The sequence below is a fragment of the Mus pahari genome, unplaced genomic scaffold (assembly GCF_900095145.1).
Source record: "Mus pahari unplaced genomic scaffold, PAHARI_EIJ_v1.1 scaffold_9805_1, whole genome shotgun sequence".
NCBI classification, from domain to species: Eukaryota; Metazoa; Chordata; class Mammalia; order Rodentia; family Muridae; genus Mus; species Mus pahari.
In genome coordinates, this window is record NW_018392871.1 from 22963 (window position 1) to 40692 (window position 17730).

The following is a 17730-nucleotide window of genomic DNA, read 5'->3' on the forward strand; positions in this document are numbered from 1 at the left end:
GAAAATATCAACTAAATTACCCCTATGATATTCTGTTATACTCATAATTTGATGTCTTGCCCAGATTTTATCAGAAACAATACTTCTGTCAGCAAATGGGAGCAGACATAGAGACCCATAGTCAAACATTATGCAGAAAATCATTTAATTTTGACATCGTCAACCAACCTCTCCTCAGTGATGGGCAAACCCCATAGGGGAGCATGAGGGAAGATTGTAGGTGTCAGAAAAAGAAAGGATACCAGGAGAAAGGGGTCCCACTAAATCAACTAAACAATGGCTCACAGAGTACCCAAAGTCTGAAAAGACAAGCATGGGGCCTGCAAGGATTCTGTATCAGGTCCTCTACCTATTAGGGTTGTTAGATTAGTATTTTGTGGGAGGTGTAAGAACAGTTTTATCTCTGACTTTTTAGATTGCTCGATAGAGTCTTTTTCTCCTATTGTGTTGTTCTGGCCATCTTCAATATGAAAGCTTTCACCTTGTCCTAGTGTATAATGTTCTGGGGTATTTAGCTATTCTCTCCTGGAGGCCTGAATTTTTCAGCACAGGAAAGGGAAAGAGCATAAATTTTGGGAAGGGGGCAGTAGGAGGAGCTAGAATTGGAAGGAGGAGAAACTGTGCCTGGTATGTATGCTATGAAAGAAGAATTTATTTTCTATAATAATAAAGTGGTTTAAGGAATGAAATCTGAAAAAATAATGGTTCTGATTAATGATTTTCTAGAATCACACATGCAAGGGAAAGGATGGCATGACTCAATCACTATAGTCCACAACCCTAACATAATTACTTCAGAAAACAACCTTTTGCAAATGGGAATATTATGTAGAATATTCTTGTATATGTGTCCCCTAGTAGGGATACATTAGGTAATATTAATATCAATATTTTAGTGAGATAAATTTAAGTAAAAACCTCTGTGTTGTCATTATAAGGAGATTTTCTTCTTGTAAAGTACTCTGGTCAGGGCATCTTTCATATCTCTGTTCCTCAGGCTATAGATGAAGGGATTCAGCATGGGAGTCACTACTGTATACATCATGGCCATGGCAATCTTCTTCACAGTAGAGTTATTAGCTGATGGACATAAGTAGAGACCAATAATTGTCCCATAGAACAGTGAAACAACAGACAAATGGGAGCCACAAGTGGAGAAGACCTTGTGTATACCCTGAGTAGATGAAACCTTTAGGATGGAAGAGACAATTTGTACATAGGACACAACAATGAGTAAGAATGGGATGGCAATGACAAGCCCTCCCAAGATAAATATCATTAGTTCATTTATAAAAATGTCAGAGCAGGCCAACTTGAGCAGGGCAGATATGTCACAGAAAAAATGGGGGATTACATTGTCCTCACAGAATGACAATCTAGCCAAGAGTAGAGTGTGTAACATGGAATACAGAATGGTAAATACCCATGACAGCAGCACCAGACACACACAGAACTTAGGACTCATGGTGCTGGTGTAATGCAGAGGGAAGCAGATGGCCACATAGCGATCATAGGCCATGACAACAAGAAGAAAGCTCTCCATATCTCCAAAAACCATTAAAAAGAACATTTGTGTCAGACAGCCCACATAGGTGATTGATATGTCCTGGCTCTGCATGTTCTGCAGCAACTTGGGCACTGTGACAGAGGAAAAGCAGAGGTCAGTGAAGGACAAGTTGCTGAGAAACAAGTACATGGGTGTATGGAGATGGGAGTCCAGTATTATGAGGATGATGATGATGATGTTCCCCAAGACAGTGGTGAGGTACATGGCCAGGAACAGGATGTAGAATCCGTGCTGGTGATCTGGGGGAATGTGCAGACCCAGAAGTAGGAACTGGGAGATGACTGTTTGGTTGTTCATTACCATTCTCCCTCTCCAGTATCCCAATGAGAAATTATCATTGTCCCTTAAAATTCAAAATAAATCAAACATATATCTAGGTTATATATCCTACATCAACTAATCTGATAATCATTACAGCAATTATAATCCCAAACTCCAAGCAGCTGTAATCATTACAATAATTATTTGTTTTTCTCAACTTATCTTTAACTGGTTTCTATCTCCCATCCTTTTGTAGACAATTCTCTGATATTCCCCCCCAAGAAACAAAATGGACTAATGGTTTTCTATCCTCATTACTGCCCATTCTGGGTAACTAGTTTGTTCATTTGTAATTTGTTCTATGATATTTTGTATATTGATATTATTGAAGAATTTGTATGACCTTTATCATCATATTTTTATATAAATTTCAAGGCAAACTTTCATACTCCAAAGCATTACCATTTTGAACTCAGACACCCATGTCCCTATAACACACATTTCTGCTCCACTGTTAACTAATTACATCCCATCCATAGTATGGATGACAGTCATCAAAAGCTCAAAATCCCCATGTGAAATTCATGTCTTTACTTTATTGTCTACCAAAGCATTCCTCCATCTCCTACCTCTCCACTCTGCCATAGCATAAGAAAAGAAATTAAGTTTTAAGTTAAAGCTATGTGAATTTAGATCCATTCATTTTTTTCCTTACATTGAACTGCTGCCATGCATTATTCAGAATCTTTCCTCCAGTCTTCTCTTATTTCATCCATTCCTTTCTGTGAGATTATAAAGATATATTAGGACCATGTCTTGTCTTACTGGAATACTCAGCTCATGTCCATGTTTTCATGTGTTCTGGATCATCTTTTCTCCTTTAATATGCTTCATTTACATTGTGGTATTCTAACAGAGAAAGTCCTACACATCTTTTTGGATTAATTTTTCAGATTGCCACCGTTTCTCTGAGTGTAAGGACAAAGCTCCTAATGGGGACACAAATGATGTTTCGATATCTTATAGGTACCAAGTACTATCTCAGCATATGTACTCACATGCTTTTCTCTCATTAGTGCTTGTGTAAATCACTTTCCCTTCAATGTTTTAGAGTTGCATTTCCCTTGCCTATCACTTCCTCTTCTGTGTTTCTCCTTCCTCTGGCCATTCTCATATGACAGACATATTGCTTATTACATATTCAAGTAAATTTAATCTATCTACATGAAGTGAGACATTGAGTCAGGTTCCCTAGCATCCTAAACATATGGACATAATTTTTCTTCAACCATTTAATCTCTCTCACCGTCAATTGTAAACTATATGCTAGGAAGGTCACTTATAAATTCATTTTGTTTGCTTATTTATGATCATTCTGTACCTCCAACTAGGGTCAGAACTGGTTATGATGTAGTATACCATAGTCACACGTACACTTTCTGCTCCCCCTACAGTGATTATGAACAACACTGAATAATGAATCAATAACATGTCTCAAAGCTGACAATACCAGAGAAATATCCATAGATCTTGGCAACTCTCTAAGAAAAGCTATGACTAAGTCTTACTGCATGCACCTTCACAGACTTACAAAGTTTAATTCAGCTGAATTCAGAGTTTGCACACTTACACATTGTGCATTAGAAATTAGCACAAGGGAGGGGATATCATATAGGAAAACATCATGCACTATTTAAAAAGATACTTTCCTTATGTATCCAAAACTTTCACTGGAATGATGGGCATGTATCACACTGTTCTGTTTCTGCTTCTCATGTAAATTAGTAGAAACTATGTGTTATTTGTCAATGTCTGAAAACATCAGATTCCAGAGAAATCATGATCAACTGTTACCACTTTTGGGCACAAGAAGTTTATGCCTTCTTTACATGATAAGCCCACAGTTCTCAAATGAAATAGCACATAAAAATCACAAGGGACATTTGTCTAAAATTTGGTACAACTGAAAGTCACTGTGGATTCTGTAGATTCAAAATGTTTGAGTAGTTGTCATTGTACATTTGCGCAAACAGCTAGATGATATCAAAACCACTCTTAGGCACAATCATATACAAAAATAACAGTATGATGAAAATTTGGGAACTTGTACAAATAAAATGAATCACCATCTTGTGGTAGACATGTACAGACTTTGTGAAGACCACACAGGTGAAAATATATTAATCTACAGAAATGAATGACATTGCCTAGGGATGCTCTTGTGTTGAAATTCTAAGGTATTGGGAGAAAAGGGAATATAATGAGTAATTGTAATAGGCACATCAATGTGAAAATGGGTATATGATGACCATGAAACAAAGACTTGCATAGTGCGGAAAAATCTTGGAGACAGAGAAAAGAAGAATGTTATCATACCTGGAAAACTGTCCCATATCACACCAGAGATTCATATGGATTAATAGCAAGGCACATTCCTAGTTGTAAAATGTTCACCAAGGCTGCATGCATAGTATTTGGTTCAAGATCCAGCTCACCTTCATTTTATTTGCATGAGCAGAATTTAGTTGCTTCTGTACTCATCACAATCTGCATCATCCTGACTCATATCCTCCTGCTGCTATCCCTGGCCCTTATGGGCCCTGCATCCCAGAGGAGTCCATATCCTGTAAAACTCATTAAGTATATAATAATTACCCAGGACCTTTCTAGAACCATTTTATCTCAGGAATCTCTAGTGGAGACTAATTATAGTCACTGATCACTCCTTCCTACACTTAGGAGAAGGCAGAATTAAAATAAGAATAGCCAATCAAACAAAGAAATAAGTACCAAAAAGAATGCCAAGTATATGGAAATGTGCACACTCATTGCACCTTCAGGTATTGAACAGAGCTTCTGCTTGACTGAATCACAATCCATTAGGTGGAAAGTGAAGGATTGTGACTACAAAATCTCCCCACATTTCAGGCATTATTCAGATAGTTAATGTTTCACACAACAAAAGAATTACACAAGTGTTTATATTTTTTGGTTGTGAGTCTAGCTTTTGCCTGTTGAGCCATCTCTCCAGCCCATCCAACAGTAGTATTTAAGCAGATGTGGCCATACAAAACCACATCCTCTGGAAGGCATCCAAGGGCAGCATCTCAATTCCATATGACTGACTACTTTCAATACAACTTGGGGGAGATACATAGCCTTCTTGAAAACTTTAAATTGTATCATCCAACTTCCTATGTGTGGAAAGGTGCACACTCATTGCACCTTCAGGTATTGAACAGAGCTTCTGCTTGACTGAAGCACAATCCATTGTGAAAAGGGCTGGAGTATGGCAAGCATATGTCATATGGTTAAGACTCTCTCAAGGCAATAGAAATGCAGTCCATATTGCCATTCCTGTTCATTGCTTTTGTCTTCTTACCTCTCTATAAAAATGTTAATTGTACCTACTACCACCATTATCCAAACTATCGTATACGTGAGAAAGTACTTTATAATTCCATATTGTATAAGTTCACTATTGACCATGAGGCCATAGATGGCATTTATAATGCCTTCCTTGTAATAAATAATTTCCTAAACTTTGCAGTCTTCCATTTGATGGAGTTCTTCTGTACATAAAAATTAAATGCAAACTTTCAACCCAAGAGAATCTTTATCCTTACTGGTCTAACTTTTGTTGGGTTCTTAAAGATGATTAACTTTTGTCACTGTGTGTGGAAATATTAAGTAGAACCTAAGGATGTATCCAGGACTTTGGACACAGTGCTACATCCTCTCATTATATAAAACAAAAACATTTTACTTTCTAATTGATTTCAATTGCTCCAAGAAGAATGATGCATCTACTTGCTATGTTTTGGCTGATATGAGAAGCAAAAGTGATTTATGGTAGGCTCAAGTTTCAATTCAATCATACTGAAGATCTGTAAAATTCACTTACATAAGTATAGTTAAATAGCTTAAGTATTTTCAATGTCATTTAAAACTTTTACAATATCTTTTAGAACTTACTGTGTCTCAAAGAATTCCTGTGCCTATTCACATAAACTCCCATCTCCAACCACTTAAAGGTAATTCCACTGTACTTTAGGTTTTTACAGCTTTTCCTATTCTTGATATTTCATGTCAGTATGAGCTCTTTATTGCTGGCTTCTGTCTTCAGCATGTTTTCAAGGCATGTCTGAATAGTTTTATATAACAGTAATTGGGTTTTTTGTTGACAACTAATATTTCATTGCACAAATATACCATAGTCATTTACTTAGTCATTGATGAATGGGTTTTCCACTTTGAGACAATAATAAGTATGCATTTAGTCATATGGTAATTCTCCATTTAAAAGGGAGTTTCCTTTTAAATTTTAGCATATTTAAAAAGAAAATCTATTCTTATTTATATTAGCTGGCTAGGTAGTTGGATTCCTGGTGGCAACTTCATTTTTACTTAGTTTGTTAACCATCAGCCCAACACTTTTTTTACCCCCACCATTCTGCCCACCACTTCTGCTTTAACCCTTCTGCATCTCAGTAATCCCACATCCACTTTCATAACACATGTGTTCTTTCCTTCTACATCTCTCCCTTAAGGTCTCCACTTTTCCTCTCTCAAAAATAATTTTTTAGTATTATATCATCTATACATAATCACACATACATATTAATATATAAAAATTATTAATGGGGATGGAGAGATGGCTCAGTAAGCAGTTATAAGAATTTGTTGCTCTTGCAGAGGATCCATATTCCTTCTCCACAGGAAAATCATTTTTGGCCTCCATGTGTAACAGACAAGGATATGTTGCTCTATTTATGAATTTATAGGCAAAACACTTAGCATATAATTCATTTTTTTTTGCAAATTCACTGAGGTGGTGAGAGTTTATGGGTGCTCCTTCCCTGTCATGTCTAGTGGACACTATCTTGCAGCAAGGTACTGGCTCTCTAATTTTTATAAATTTTGTCCCCATTTCCATGATGGTGTCCAAGCCTTGGATGTACAGGTTGTACTAAAGATGCAGCAACTGGTATTGTACATGCTACAATTATATGATGTCTGCATTTTTGACTAGTTTTGAATTGTGTATATTTTTCATGCATTGAGGAAAAAGGGTTATTTGAAGAAGGTTTAGAGCTACACTTATCTCCAGGTATCAGGGTAAGTGTAAATACAAATAGAAAGTATGTTGTTTTATAAAAATGGCACTGGCAGGTTCTCCTATGTTCTAGTCCTATGATTAAGTGCCAGGTATAAATTCTTTCCTCGATTAGTTAAGTCCAATTGCAAAGCTGTTGGTTACTTCCAAGAAAAAACCACCACTATTGTAACACTGAGGTAACCTTCCCATGGTGGTCATTGTTGTGGTTCAGTAAACTTTACAGTGGTGTATAACTATTTATTGATTTTTACCCCTGGTGTCTTTTATGACACCTTCCAATACTGAGGGCTATTCCCCAAGGAGGGTTTTCTGAGTCAATTCTAGCTCAATTCTTCCAAGTCCTATGTCTGAAATATGTGGTATCTTTAGCAATAGATCTTATCTTCAATTTTGAGGAGAAAACCAAGGGTAAGAGACTTCAATTTTGAGGAGAAAACTAAGGATAACCTCCTATTTCTTGTGAGGCTCTTGAGTATAGAAGACCAACAATTGGAAGGGAGGTTTGTTATTTGTGGCATTGAGATTTTTGTTAGGTTCTTGAAAAGAGCATTACCATATGCACACACACACACACACATATTCTCATATATTATATGTATTTCTAAGTATGACTATGAAGTAATCTATTTGTCTATGACCTTTTAAAACATCTTGAGTTTATTTATCTCTGCTTCTTTCTCTGTATTATCCTCCTTCCTCTGTAGTTCAAGCCCTTCCCCTGTTTTTCATCTTTCCCTACTTCATGTCCCACTATTCCAGAAAATACTTGACATCAAATACTGGCGAGTTTTCAAGTTCAAGGGAAACCCTCATTCTCAATTGGTAGGATTGCAAACTGATGTAGCTACAATTTAAACTAGTATGGAGAGTTACCCAAATATAGAGATCTTCTCCAGGACCCAGCCATACACTCATTGGCATGTACCTGAAGGAATCAATTCACTATTCTAGAGCTAATTGTTGTCTTAGTTAGGGTTTCTACTTCTGTGAAGAGACACCCTAACTATGGCAACTGTTATAAAGAAAAACATTTAATCAGGGCTGGCTTACAGTTTCAGAGGTTTAGTCTACTATTGTCATGTGGGAAGAATATTAGAATGCAGGAAGACATGTTGCTGGAGACAGAGTTGAGAGTTCTATATCTAGATCCTCAAGCAGTCAGAAGAGACTGTGAGCCAGTAGTCCTGTTTTGAGTTTTTGAAACCTCAAAACCCACCCCTAGTAATATACTTCCTCCCAGAAGCTGACATATACTCCAAGAAGACCTACCTCCTAGTAGCGCCACTACCCATGAGCCTATGAGGCAATTTTCTTTCAAACCATTAGACTTGCTTACCTATGTTCACTGCATCTCTAGTCACTGTAGCTGGAAAGGAAATCAGCCTAGATGTCCTTAAAATGATGGATGGACAAAAAAAAGAGGTACACACATGCAATTCTATTCAGCTGTAGAAAACAAAAAGGAAATCATGAAATTTTAGATAAATGATTGGAAATGGAAAATATTTCACAGGTTTTAACTGGACACAGAAAGATAATTGCTTTATGTACTTTCTTATTTATGTATGTGAGGTCCAAATATTTAGATTTGTGTACATAATATCAAGAACCACTATGTGCCAGTAATGCCAGGGTTGGAGACGGGTAATAAAAAGGTTCACTGTTTAAGATTCTGCCGCTATATTATTTTTGGAGACAGTTGTGAATTTGTAATATTGCTATCATTCTTCTTCAGCATAGCTGTTGTTGGGCTATAGGAAGGCTACTGGGAATTTTTTTAATATATAATTATTTTCTATCCTGCCAGTTTATTGAAGATTCTTATATGTTCTAAGAATTTTCTGGTGGAGTCATTAAAGTCTTTTACATATAGAATGATGACTTCAAATAAAGATACTTTGACTTCCATTGTTGTTAATGATGTTGTTTGTTTTGGTTTGTTTTGGTTTGGTTTGGTTTGTTGAGATGGGGTTTCTTTATGTAGCCTTGGTAGTCCTGCAACTCACTGGCTTCAGATTCACAGAGATCCACCTGCCTCTCCATCCTGAGTGCTGGGATAAAAGATGCGAGCCACCACCACCCACTTGGCTGACTTTTTCTCCCATCCATTCTTTTCAATCTTTTCATATCTGTAATATTAGTTTCCCCAGCTTCCTACTGCAATGAAACATTAATAGAGTTCCTCTTGATGTGGTGACCCCCAACCATAAAATTATTACATTTCTAATTCATAACTGTATTCTCTACAATGTTATAAATATAATGTAAATATTTGATATGCATGACATCTGATATGTAACATCCACAGATGTTTTATGACCCATGAGTTGAGAAACACTGCTCTAATTGCTCAAGCTAAGACTCACAGTGCTGTATTGTATAAGAGAAGCAAAAGCATACATTGCTTTATCCCTGATTTCAGTGGATATGATTTGATTTTTTCCCCATTAAGCATAACATTGCCCATATCTTGGCCATTTGTAGCATATATTAACTTGAAATAAATTCCTTATTGAGACTTTTATAGCACAAAGGAATCTTGCTCTTTGTTAACAACCTTTCTTCTGTATCTACTAGAACATGTGACCTGTGTCCCTGGATCCAATTTGTGTGATCTAGTATATACTGATATGCCTATATTGAACTGAAAGAATAAGTATTGGGTCAGGAAACTCAAGACCAATTTGTCAGACTAAGTTTTCAATGCAAAGGAGATTTATTCTCCCTATAGTGACAGAGGGCAGGTACAAGGGAAAAAGCCAGCAAATAAAACAAGATAAAGAAGAGGAAGATAACAAAAGAGCAGGGAGAAAGGGGGCAAGGGAGAGGGTTAAGTGGTATTTTTACTGGAGGTAAATGTGACAAAGGAATGCTGCTGGACAGAGAGAAGACAGATGTGGCATATAATAAAGTGGCAGTTTATAAAGGTACAAGGGGAAACCCTGTATAAGGATGAGGTATTTAATTATAATTGGGCATGTTAATTAGGTGAGTCAAAGGGAGCTTTGATTGCTGAACTTCAATACTTTGATTGCTGGATCTCTTAATGAGTCTCAGGAGGAGGTATTGGTGAAATAACAGAACAGACCTTGGGAGATAGCTTTAAGAACATAATCCAACAGGTTTTAGCAAGGCAGAAGTAATTGAGCAAATGGTCAATATCTGCCAGAGCCATGGTCATCATGCTCAAGTTGGCCAATGTCCCTTCATGAATCTTCTCTGCAAATCTAATATGTGGCCAACTTGGTCATTAACAATTATGTGCTGTTTATAGTTTTACATTATTCTCTCATACTACATTCCAATCAGTGTGGCAGCTTCCCCTTCATCTCCTTCTCTTAGTTTGCTTACCATCCATGCATTCCCAGATTCCATTGATTCTCCATTTCTCTTCATGTGTTCCAGGGATATCAACCAAACACCATAACAAGATGCAATAAGACTAGACACATAAACCCTCATATCAAGGCTGGACAAGGCAACCCACAAAGAAAGGGTTCCAAAAGCAGACAAACTAGTCAGAAACACCCCTACCCCCACTATTAGGAGTCCCACAAAAACCCCAAAGTAATTATCCCTGGCATGTATGCAGAGGTGTTATTGCACACCAATGAAGATTCCATGTTTGTAGCTTCCTCTCTGTGATCTGCTATGTGCCCTGCTTAGTTGACTGTGTGAGCCATTTTCTTGTGGTATTTTTGACATTTCTATCTCCTATAGTCCTTTCTTTTACTCTTCTATGTAGTTTGCTGATCTTGGCCTAATGCTTGATTTTGCATGTCAATATTGGGTCCCATGAACTCCTGCAGGAAGCCTCACTGATAATAAATCTATGAGTAATAGCATAATAGCATTAGTATTCATTTCATTTCATTTACTTTTTTTGTCAGTCATGTCTGACTTCAGGCTAGGTCTCCAAGCCATCGAGCTTTCCGCTCCTGGCTATTGAGGCAGTTTTGGATGCAAACTTCCTCTTCTGGCTTGGGTCTCAAGTTAGAGAAGTTATTGTTTGGTCACTCACTTTCCTAGTATTCTGTTAAGAATTTACTTTTGCAACTGTATTCACCATGGAGATAGATTGGTCTGTAATTTTCCTGTTTTGTTTGATCTTAGAATGATTTTTCCCCAATCATTATTTTGTGCCTTCACAGTATTGTTTTGTATATACCGAATTTTTATTTTCCTGTAATCCTGTGTGTGTGTGTGTGTGTGTGTGTGTGTGTGTGTGTGTGTGTGTAAACTCAAGAATATATGCTTGCATTTTTGTGAACATGCCTACGTAGGGCAGGGGAGAATCTTGGGTTCATTCATCAGGGGCTATCCAACTTTCTTCATATTGAGCTAGGGCCTCTCACTGGAGTGGAACTTATCAAGTGGTGTAGGCTAGCATAGTTGAGAATCCAGGATCCTCTTTTCTTTACCTGCCCAACACTGTCATTACAGATGTGTACCATTGTAGAAATTTTTCATGTGGACTGAATTCAGAACCTCATATTTGCATGATAACTATTTTACCAACTTATCTACCACTCCAGATGCTCATCATGACTTTTTACTTATTCTTTGGAATCAAGTTTAAAAGCTCAATGTTTGAATAGTGCTATACAGATTTTCTTTAATGTTCACTTTAAAAAGACTTTTCATCTAGCTAGCATTTTGAATACTATAATGAGTAGATATGGGGAGAGTAGGCATGCTTGTCTTGTCCCCAAATTTAATGGGATTGCTTCAAGTATGTCTCCATTTAATTTGATATTGGCTATTGGTTTGCTGTAAATTGCTTTTATTTTGCAAAGGTATGGGCCTTGAATTCCTTAACTCTCCAATACTTTAAACAGGAAGGGGTGTTGTATTTTGCCAAATGCTTTTTGTCCATCTAAGGAGATTATCATGTAATATTTCTTTGAGTTTGTTCATATGGTGGATTACATTAATGGATTTTCATACATTGAGCCAAACTTGCATCCATGGGATAAAGACAACATGATTGTGGTGAATGATGGGCTTGATGTGTTGTTGGATTCAGTTTGCAAGACAACAAAAAGAGATAAAGGGGATACAAATTGGCAAAGGAGAAATAAAGGTATCACTATTTGCAGATGATATGATAGTATATATAAATTATCCCAACTATTCTACCAGAGAACTTCTCCAGCTGATAAACAACTTCAGCAAAGTGCCCGGATATAAAATTAACTCAAATAAATCAGTAGCCTTTCTTTATACAAATGATAAACAGGCTGAGAAAGAAATTAGGGCAACAACTCCCTTCACAAAAGCCAAAAATAATATATGTTGGGTTAACTTTAACCAAATAAGTGAAATACCTGTATGACAATAACTTCAAGTCTCTCAAGAAAGAAACTGAAGAAGATTTCAGAAAATGGAGAGATCTCCCATACTCATGGATTGGCAGAATTAATATAGTAAAAATGTCCATTCTACCAAATGCAATCTAGAGATTCAATGCAATCCCCATCAAAATCCCAACATCATTCTTCAAAGACATGGAAAGAGCAATTCTCAAATTCATCTGCAAAGGCAAAAAACCCAGAATACTGAGAACAGTTCTTAACAATCAGAGAACAGCTGGGGGAATCACCATCCCTGACCATAAGCTTTGCTACAGAGCAATAGTGACAAAAACTGCATGGTACTTGTACAGAGACAGACACATTGATCAATGTAATAGGACTGAAGATCCAGAAATGAAACCACACATTTACATACACTTGATCTTTGACAAAGAAGTCAAAAATATACAATGGAAAAAAAGGAAAGTATCTTCAATAAATGGTGCTGGTATAACTGGCTGTCGGTATGTAGAAAAATGAAAATAGAACCATATTTGTTACCTTCACAGAGCTCAAGTCCACATGAATTAAGGACCTCAACATAAAAACAGATACACAGAATCTAATAGATGAGAAAGTGGGACAAAGCCTGGAACTCAATGCCACAGGGGGAAATTTCCTAAACAGAACTCCAATGACTCATGCATTCTAAGATCAAGAATTGATAAATGGGACCTCAGGAAACTGAAAAGGTTCTGTAAGGCAGAGGACATAGTCAGTAAGACAAATTGGCAACCTACATATTGGGGAAATATCTTCCCTAACCCCACTCTGATATAGGGCTATTATCCAAAATATACAAAGAACTCAAGAAGCTACACCAAAAAACCCAAACAACCAAAACAAAAAATGAGGTATAGAACTAAACTGAGAATACACAGCAGAGGAATCTGAAATTGTTGAGAAGCACCTAAAGAAATGTTCAAAGTCCTTAGTGATCAGAGAAATGCTAATCAAAACAACCATGAGATTCCACCTTACAGCAATCAGAATGGCTAAGATCAAAGCTTAAGGTGACAACACCCATGAGCAAGGATGTGGAGAAAGAGCAACAGTCCTCCATTACTGATGGGATTGCAAACTGATACAACCACTCTGGAAATCAATCTGGAGGTTGCTCAGAAAAATTGAAAATAGATCTACCTGAGTCCCAGCAATGCCACTCTTGGGAATATACACAAAAGATGTTCCACCATGCCAGACTGGAATGTGTTCTACTATGTTCATAGCAGCCTTGTTTGTGACAAGCAGAAGTTGGAAACAACCCAGATGTCCTACGACAGAAGAATGGATACAGAAAATGTGGTTCATTTATACAATGGAATACTACTCAGCTATTAAGAACAAGGACACCCTGAGTTTTTCAAGCAAATGGGTGGAATTAGATAATATCATTCTGAGTGAGGTAACTCAGACCCAAAAGGACATGCATGGTTTGTGCTCACTAAAAAAATGGATATGAGCTAAAAAGTACTATAGAATACCACAAATTCAAAAAGGTCAACAAGCTGGAGAGCCCAAGTGAGGATGCCTCAGTCCCACTTGGGAGGGAGAAGAAAGCAATCACAAGAGGGAGGGAGGGAGGAACCTGGGAGTGAAAGTGAACAGAGGAGGGGAAGAGGGGAACATGATCTGTGATTGGGTGAGGGAAAAGGACTGAAGCCCTGAGGGCCAGCAGAAAGAATGAAAACAGGCAACCTCAAGAGGTAGAAAGTTGGGGGAACCCTCCAGAATACACTAAAGACATGGGAAGTAAGAGACTCTGAGGATTCAAAGGGAGGGACCTTAGATGAAATGCCCCACAGTAGGGAGATGGATTATTTTTACACTTTTATTTTTTGTAAATTTTTTATTAGATGTTTTCTTTATTTACATTCCAAATGCTATCCCCTTTCCTTGTTTCCTCTCCAAAAATCCCCTACCCATCCACCCGCTCCCCAACCCACTCACTTCCACTTCCTGGCCCTGGCATTTCCCTATACTGGGGCATAGAATCTTCACAAGACCAAGGGCCTCTTCTCCCATTGATGGCCAACTAGTCCATCCCTGCTACATATGCAGCAAGAGACATGACCTCTGGGGCTACTGGTTAGTTCATATTGTTGTTCCTTCTATGAGGCTTCAGTTCCTTGAGTACTTTTTCTAACAGGGAGATGGATCTTATAGAGCCCACTTCCAGCAGGAAAACAGGGCATCAAGTGAGGGATGGGGTTGCCATCCCACAGTCAACACTCTGCCCCATAATTTATCCTGTCTGAAAGAACTGCAGGGATGGAAATGGAGAGCAACCTGAGGAAAATAGGTACAGTGACAGGCCCAAAGTGGGATCCAGCTCAAGGGGAGACTCCAAGACCTGACACTATTACTGAGCCTATGGAGTGCCCCCCCAAAAAGACCTATCAAGACCGCCCTCTGAAATACCCAATAAGCAGCTTAAAGAGTCAGATGCAGATATTTGCATGTAACCAATGGACAGAAGATGCTGATCCCTGTGGTTGAATTAGGGTAAATCTGGAAGAAGCTGAGGAGGATGACCGCCCTGTAGAAGGACCTGTATTCTCAATTAACATGGACCCCTGAGATCTCTCAAACACTGGACCACCAACCAGGCAGCCTACACCAGCTCATATGAGGCCCCCAACACATGTACAGTAGAGGAATGCTTGGTTTGGGTTCAGTCAAAGAAGATGCACCTAACCCTCAAGAGACTGGAGGCTCCAGCTAGTTGAAAGGTCCAGCTGGGTGGGGACATCCTCATGGAGACAGGGGAGTGGGGAGGTAGTATGGGATGTGGAACAGTCAGAGGGTAGACCAGAAGGGGAATAAAATTTGGAGTGTAGAAAAACATAAATAAATAAAGTCTTTTGATTTGGTGCCCAGGGTCTATTGGTAAGGAATGTCATCTGCCTAGTGATCTGTTGGCCTGGCCACTTCCTATGGAGGGCATCTAAGCTCTTTAAACCTTGCCTGCAGAAACACTGAAGGTTCCCTTAATCCTTGACTTCACTTGCTTCACCACCTTGTAACAGCTGGAAGTATCATACAATATTTGGCTGTCAACTTCCTGTAATAAATTCAACAACAACAATAACAACAACAACAACAACAAAAGGTCTTTTGGTTTCAAGACTTATATTGGCAACTGAGCTTTCCAGACAAAAACATAGTCAAAATCGAAACCTTCATGAACTAAAATGATTCAGATATTCCATGCCTGAGTACATGTTCAAAGGAACATAAAGATGACGGGGAGGGGAAATGGAGGAATAATTGTCAAATGGGTTGACCAGAAGGGAGGCAATGCATGAAAGTGAATAAATTAAATTATAAAAACAAGGAAAAACAGTGTAATGAATTCTTTGCCTAATTTGTGTGAATAGGAGTGTAATCAATGTTTTGCATGTGTGTGTACATATATATGCAAATATACAAATGTAAAGCTTTAAAAATTCATAGATTCTGAGTTAAAGTAAATGCTCCCTTACATTAAATTACTTTTACTAATTGCAAATTCCTTAGATGTATACGAAGTATCTTAATCATATATTTCTTAAGCCTCTCCCTCCCACTCCCTTTGGACCTTCTCCCCTCTACATTTCTCTTACAAATTTAGGATCTTTATTATCACCATCACCATCATCATCATCATCATCATCATCATCATCATCATCATCATCATCATCACTATATAGCCCAGTGTCTGATTAGTATTGACCAGATTCATATGGCTGTGGGATTATCCACTGCAATTTTTGGCAACCTGCCAATAACCACCAACCCTCAAACAAAAGTGGCTCTCCTTCCCTGGCAGCCATCAAGTGTCTATATTTTTCTCAGCCAGAACTGGGGCATTAGGGACCCCTGCCACATCCATGCTGGACTTTTTTTCTTTAAAATATGATTATATCACTTCCCCTCTACCCTCCTATGTACCCCTCCTTTATCTGTCAGTACTCATCCAAAATGCAGTGCTTTCTCTCTTTATCCTTTGTTGTTACAAATACATATAAGCAAATGCACATTTAAATACAATCCACTGAGAGTTGATGCTGTTCTTCCTATGTGGTTTCATGTGGGAACAAAATAAAATAAAGGGGAAGGTCCAGGGTGGGCCTGGGGGAAATGGGAAAGTAAAAAGAAGCCCATGCCCAGCCAGAGTTCCCTATTCTCTGGACAGTAAGGTGTGGGGAGACTGCCAGGTGCTTTCCATTCAGCCCTGGATGGGCATTGCCTCTGACCCACACAGCAGGGGGCGGTGAAGGGGCAGCCCCAACAGGGACCCCCCCTGAAGAAGCTACTTTGCTAAAGCCACCAGGGTTGTGGGAAAAGGGTATAAGGAAGGAAGCTCCCAACACTGACCAGAGTGCACAGCTGGCCTTGATGGAGCAGAGCAGAGACTCTATGGTTTAAGAGCTTTATTATAGAAATGCAGGGAGCTGCAGCAGCTGAGCACTCCAGAGGACTCTCTATCCTGCAGGTCCTCCTATCCTACAGGTCCTCGGGATCACGGGTGAGTGGAACACAATCAACTCCAGAGAATCCAGGAGGGGCTTGTGCCAGCAGGAACAGGGAGAAAGGAAGACCACCCGCCCAGAGGAGGGGTTCCAGTCAGGTCTGGGCCACCCCCACCCCTGCCATCTCTCTTCCTAACCCCAGTGGAGGCAGCTGAGCACTCTGGAAGACTCTCTACACCCACCACAGGGCCTCGGGATGATGGGAGGAGAGACAGTTGGCCTACAGGGAGGGCTCTGACCCCAGGATTCAGAAGGAGGTTCAGAGCTCCAGACTTCTGAACACCTGCCATGCTAGAGGAGAGCTTGCCTGCAGAGAGTGTTCTGACCACAGGGACAAAGGGGAGAGTTGGATTCCCAGGAGTGCTTACAGAGGCTAACAGAATCACAGGAGGATCAAATTCTAGTAAAAGACAGCTTGAGCATTAACACCAGAGATTTCCAGATGGTGAAAGGCAAACATAACAATCTTACTAACAGAAACCAAGAACACTGGTCACCATCAGAACCCAGTAAGTCCACCATAGCAAGTCCTGGATACCCCAACACACCTGAAAAGCAAGATGTGGATTAAAAATCATATCTCATAATGGTGGTAGAAGATTTGAAGAACATTAATAACTCACTCAAAGAAATACAGGAGAAAAATGCTAAACAAGTAGAAGCCCTTAAGAGGAAGCACAAAAATCCCTCGAGGAATTACAGGAGAACACTGCTAAACAGGTAGAATCACTGAAAGAACTAAAGGCAAATACTGCTAAACAGGTAGAAGAAACACAAAACTCCCTTAAAGAATTACAGGAAAATACCGCTAAGCAGCTAGAAGAAACACAAATAATCCTTAAAAAATTACAGGAAAAACACAACCAAACAGGGGATGGAATTGAACAAAAACATTAAGGATCTGAAAATGGAAGT

At 38.7% G+C, this 17730-nt stretch overlaps 1 protein-coding gene across 1 annotated transcript; it reads right to left on the reverse strand.

The window, feature by feature from the left end:
- Positions 1 to 931: 931 nt before the first annotated feature.
- Positions 932 to 1870, reverse strand: LOC110315221 (olfactory receptor 1468-like). Its single transcript, XM_021189329.1, has one exon. The coding sequence runs from the start codon at positions 1868 to 1870 to the stop codon at positions 932 to 934; it is 939 nt and encodes a 312-aa protein (XP_021044988.1).
- Positions 1871 to 17730: the final 15860 nt, after the last annotated feature.

Excerpts from the sequence above, each read along its gene's own strand:
- LOC110315221 (XM_021189329.1), bottom strand. The coding sequence starts at position 1,870 with ATGGTAATGAACAACCAAACAGTCATCTCCCAGTTCCTACTTCTGGGT.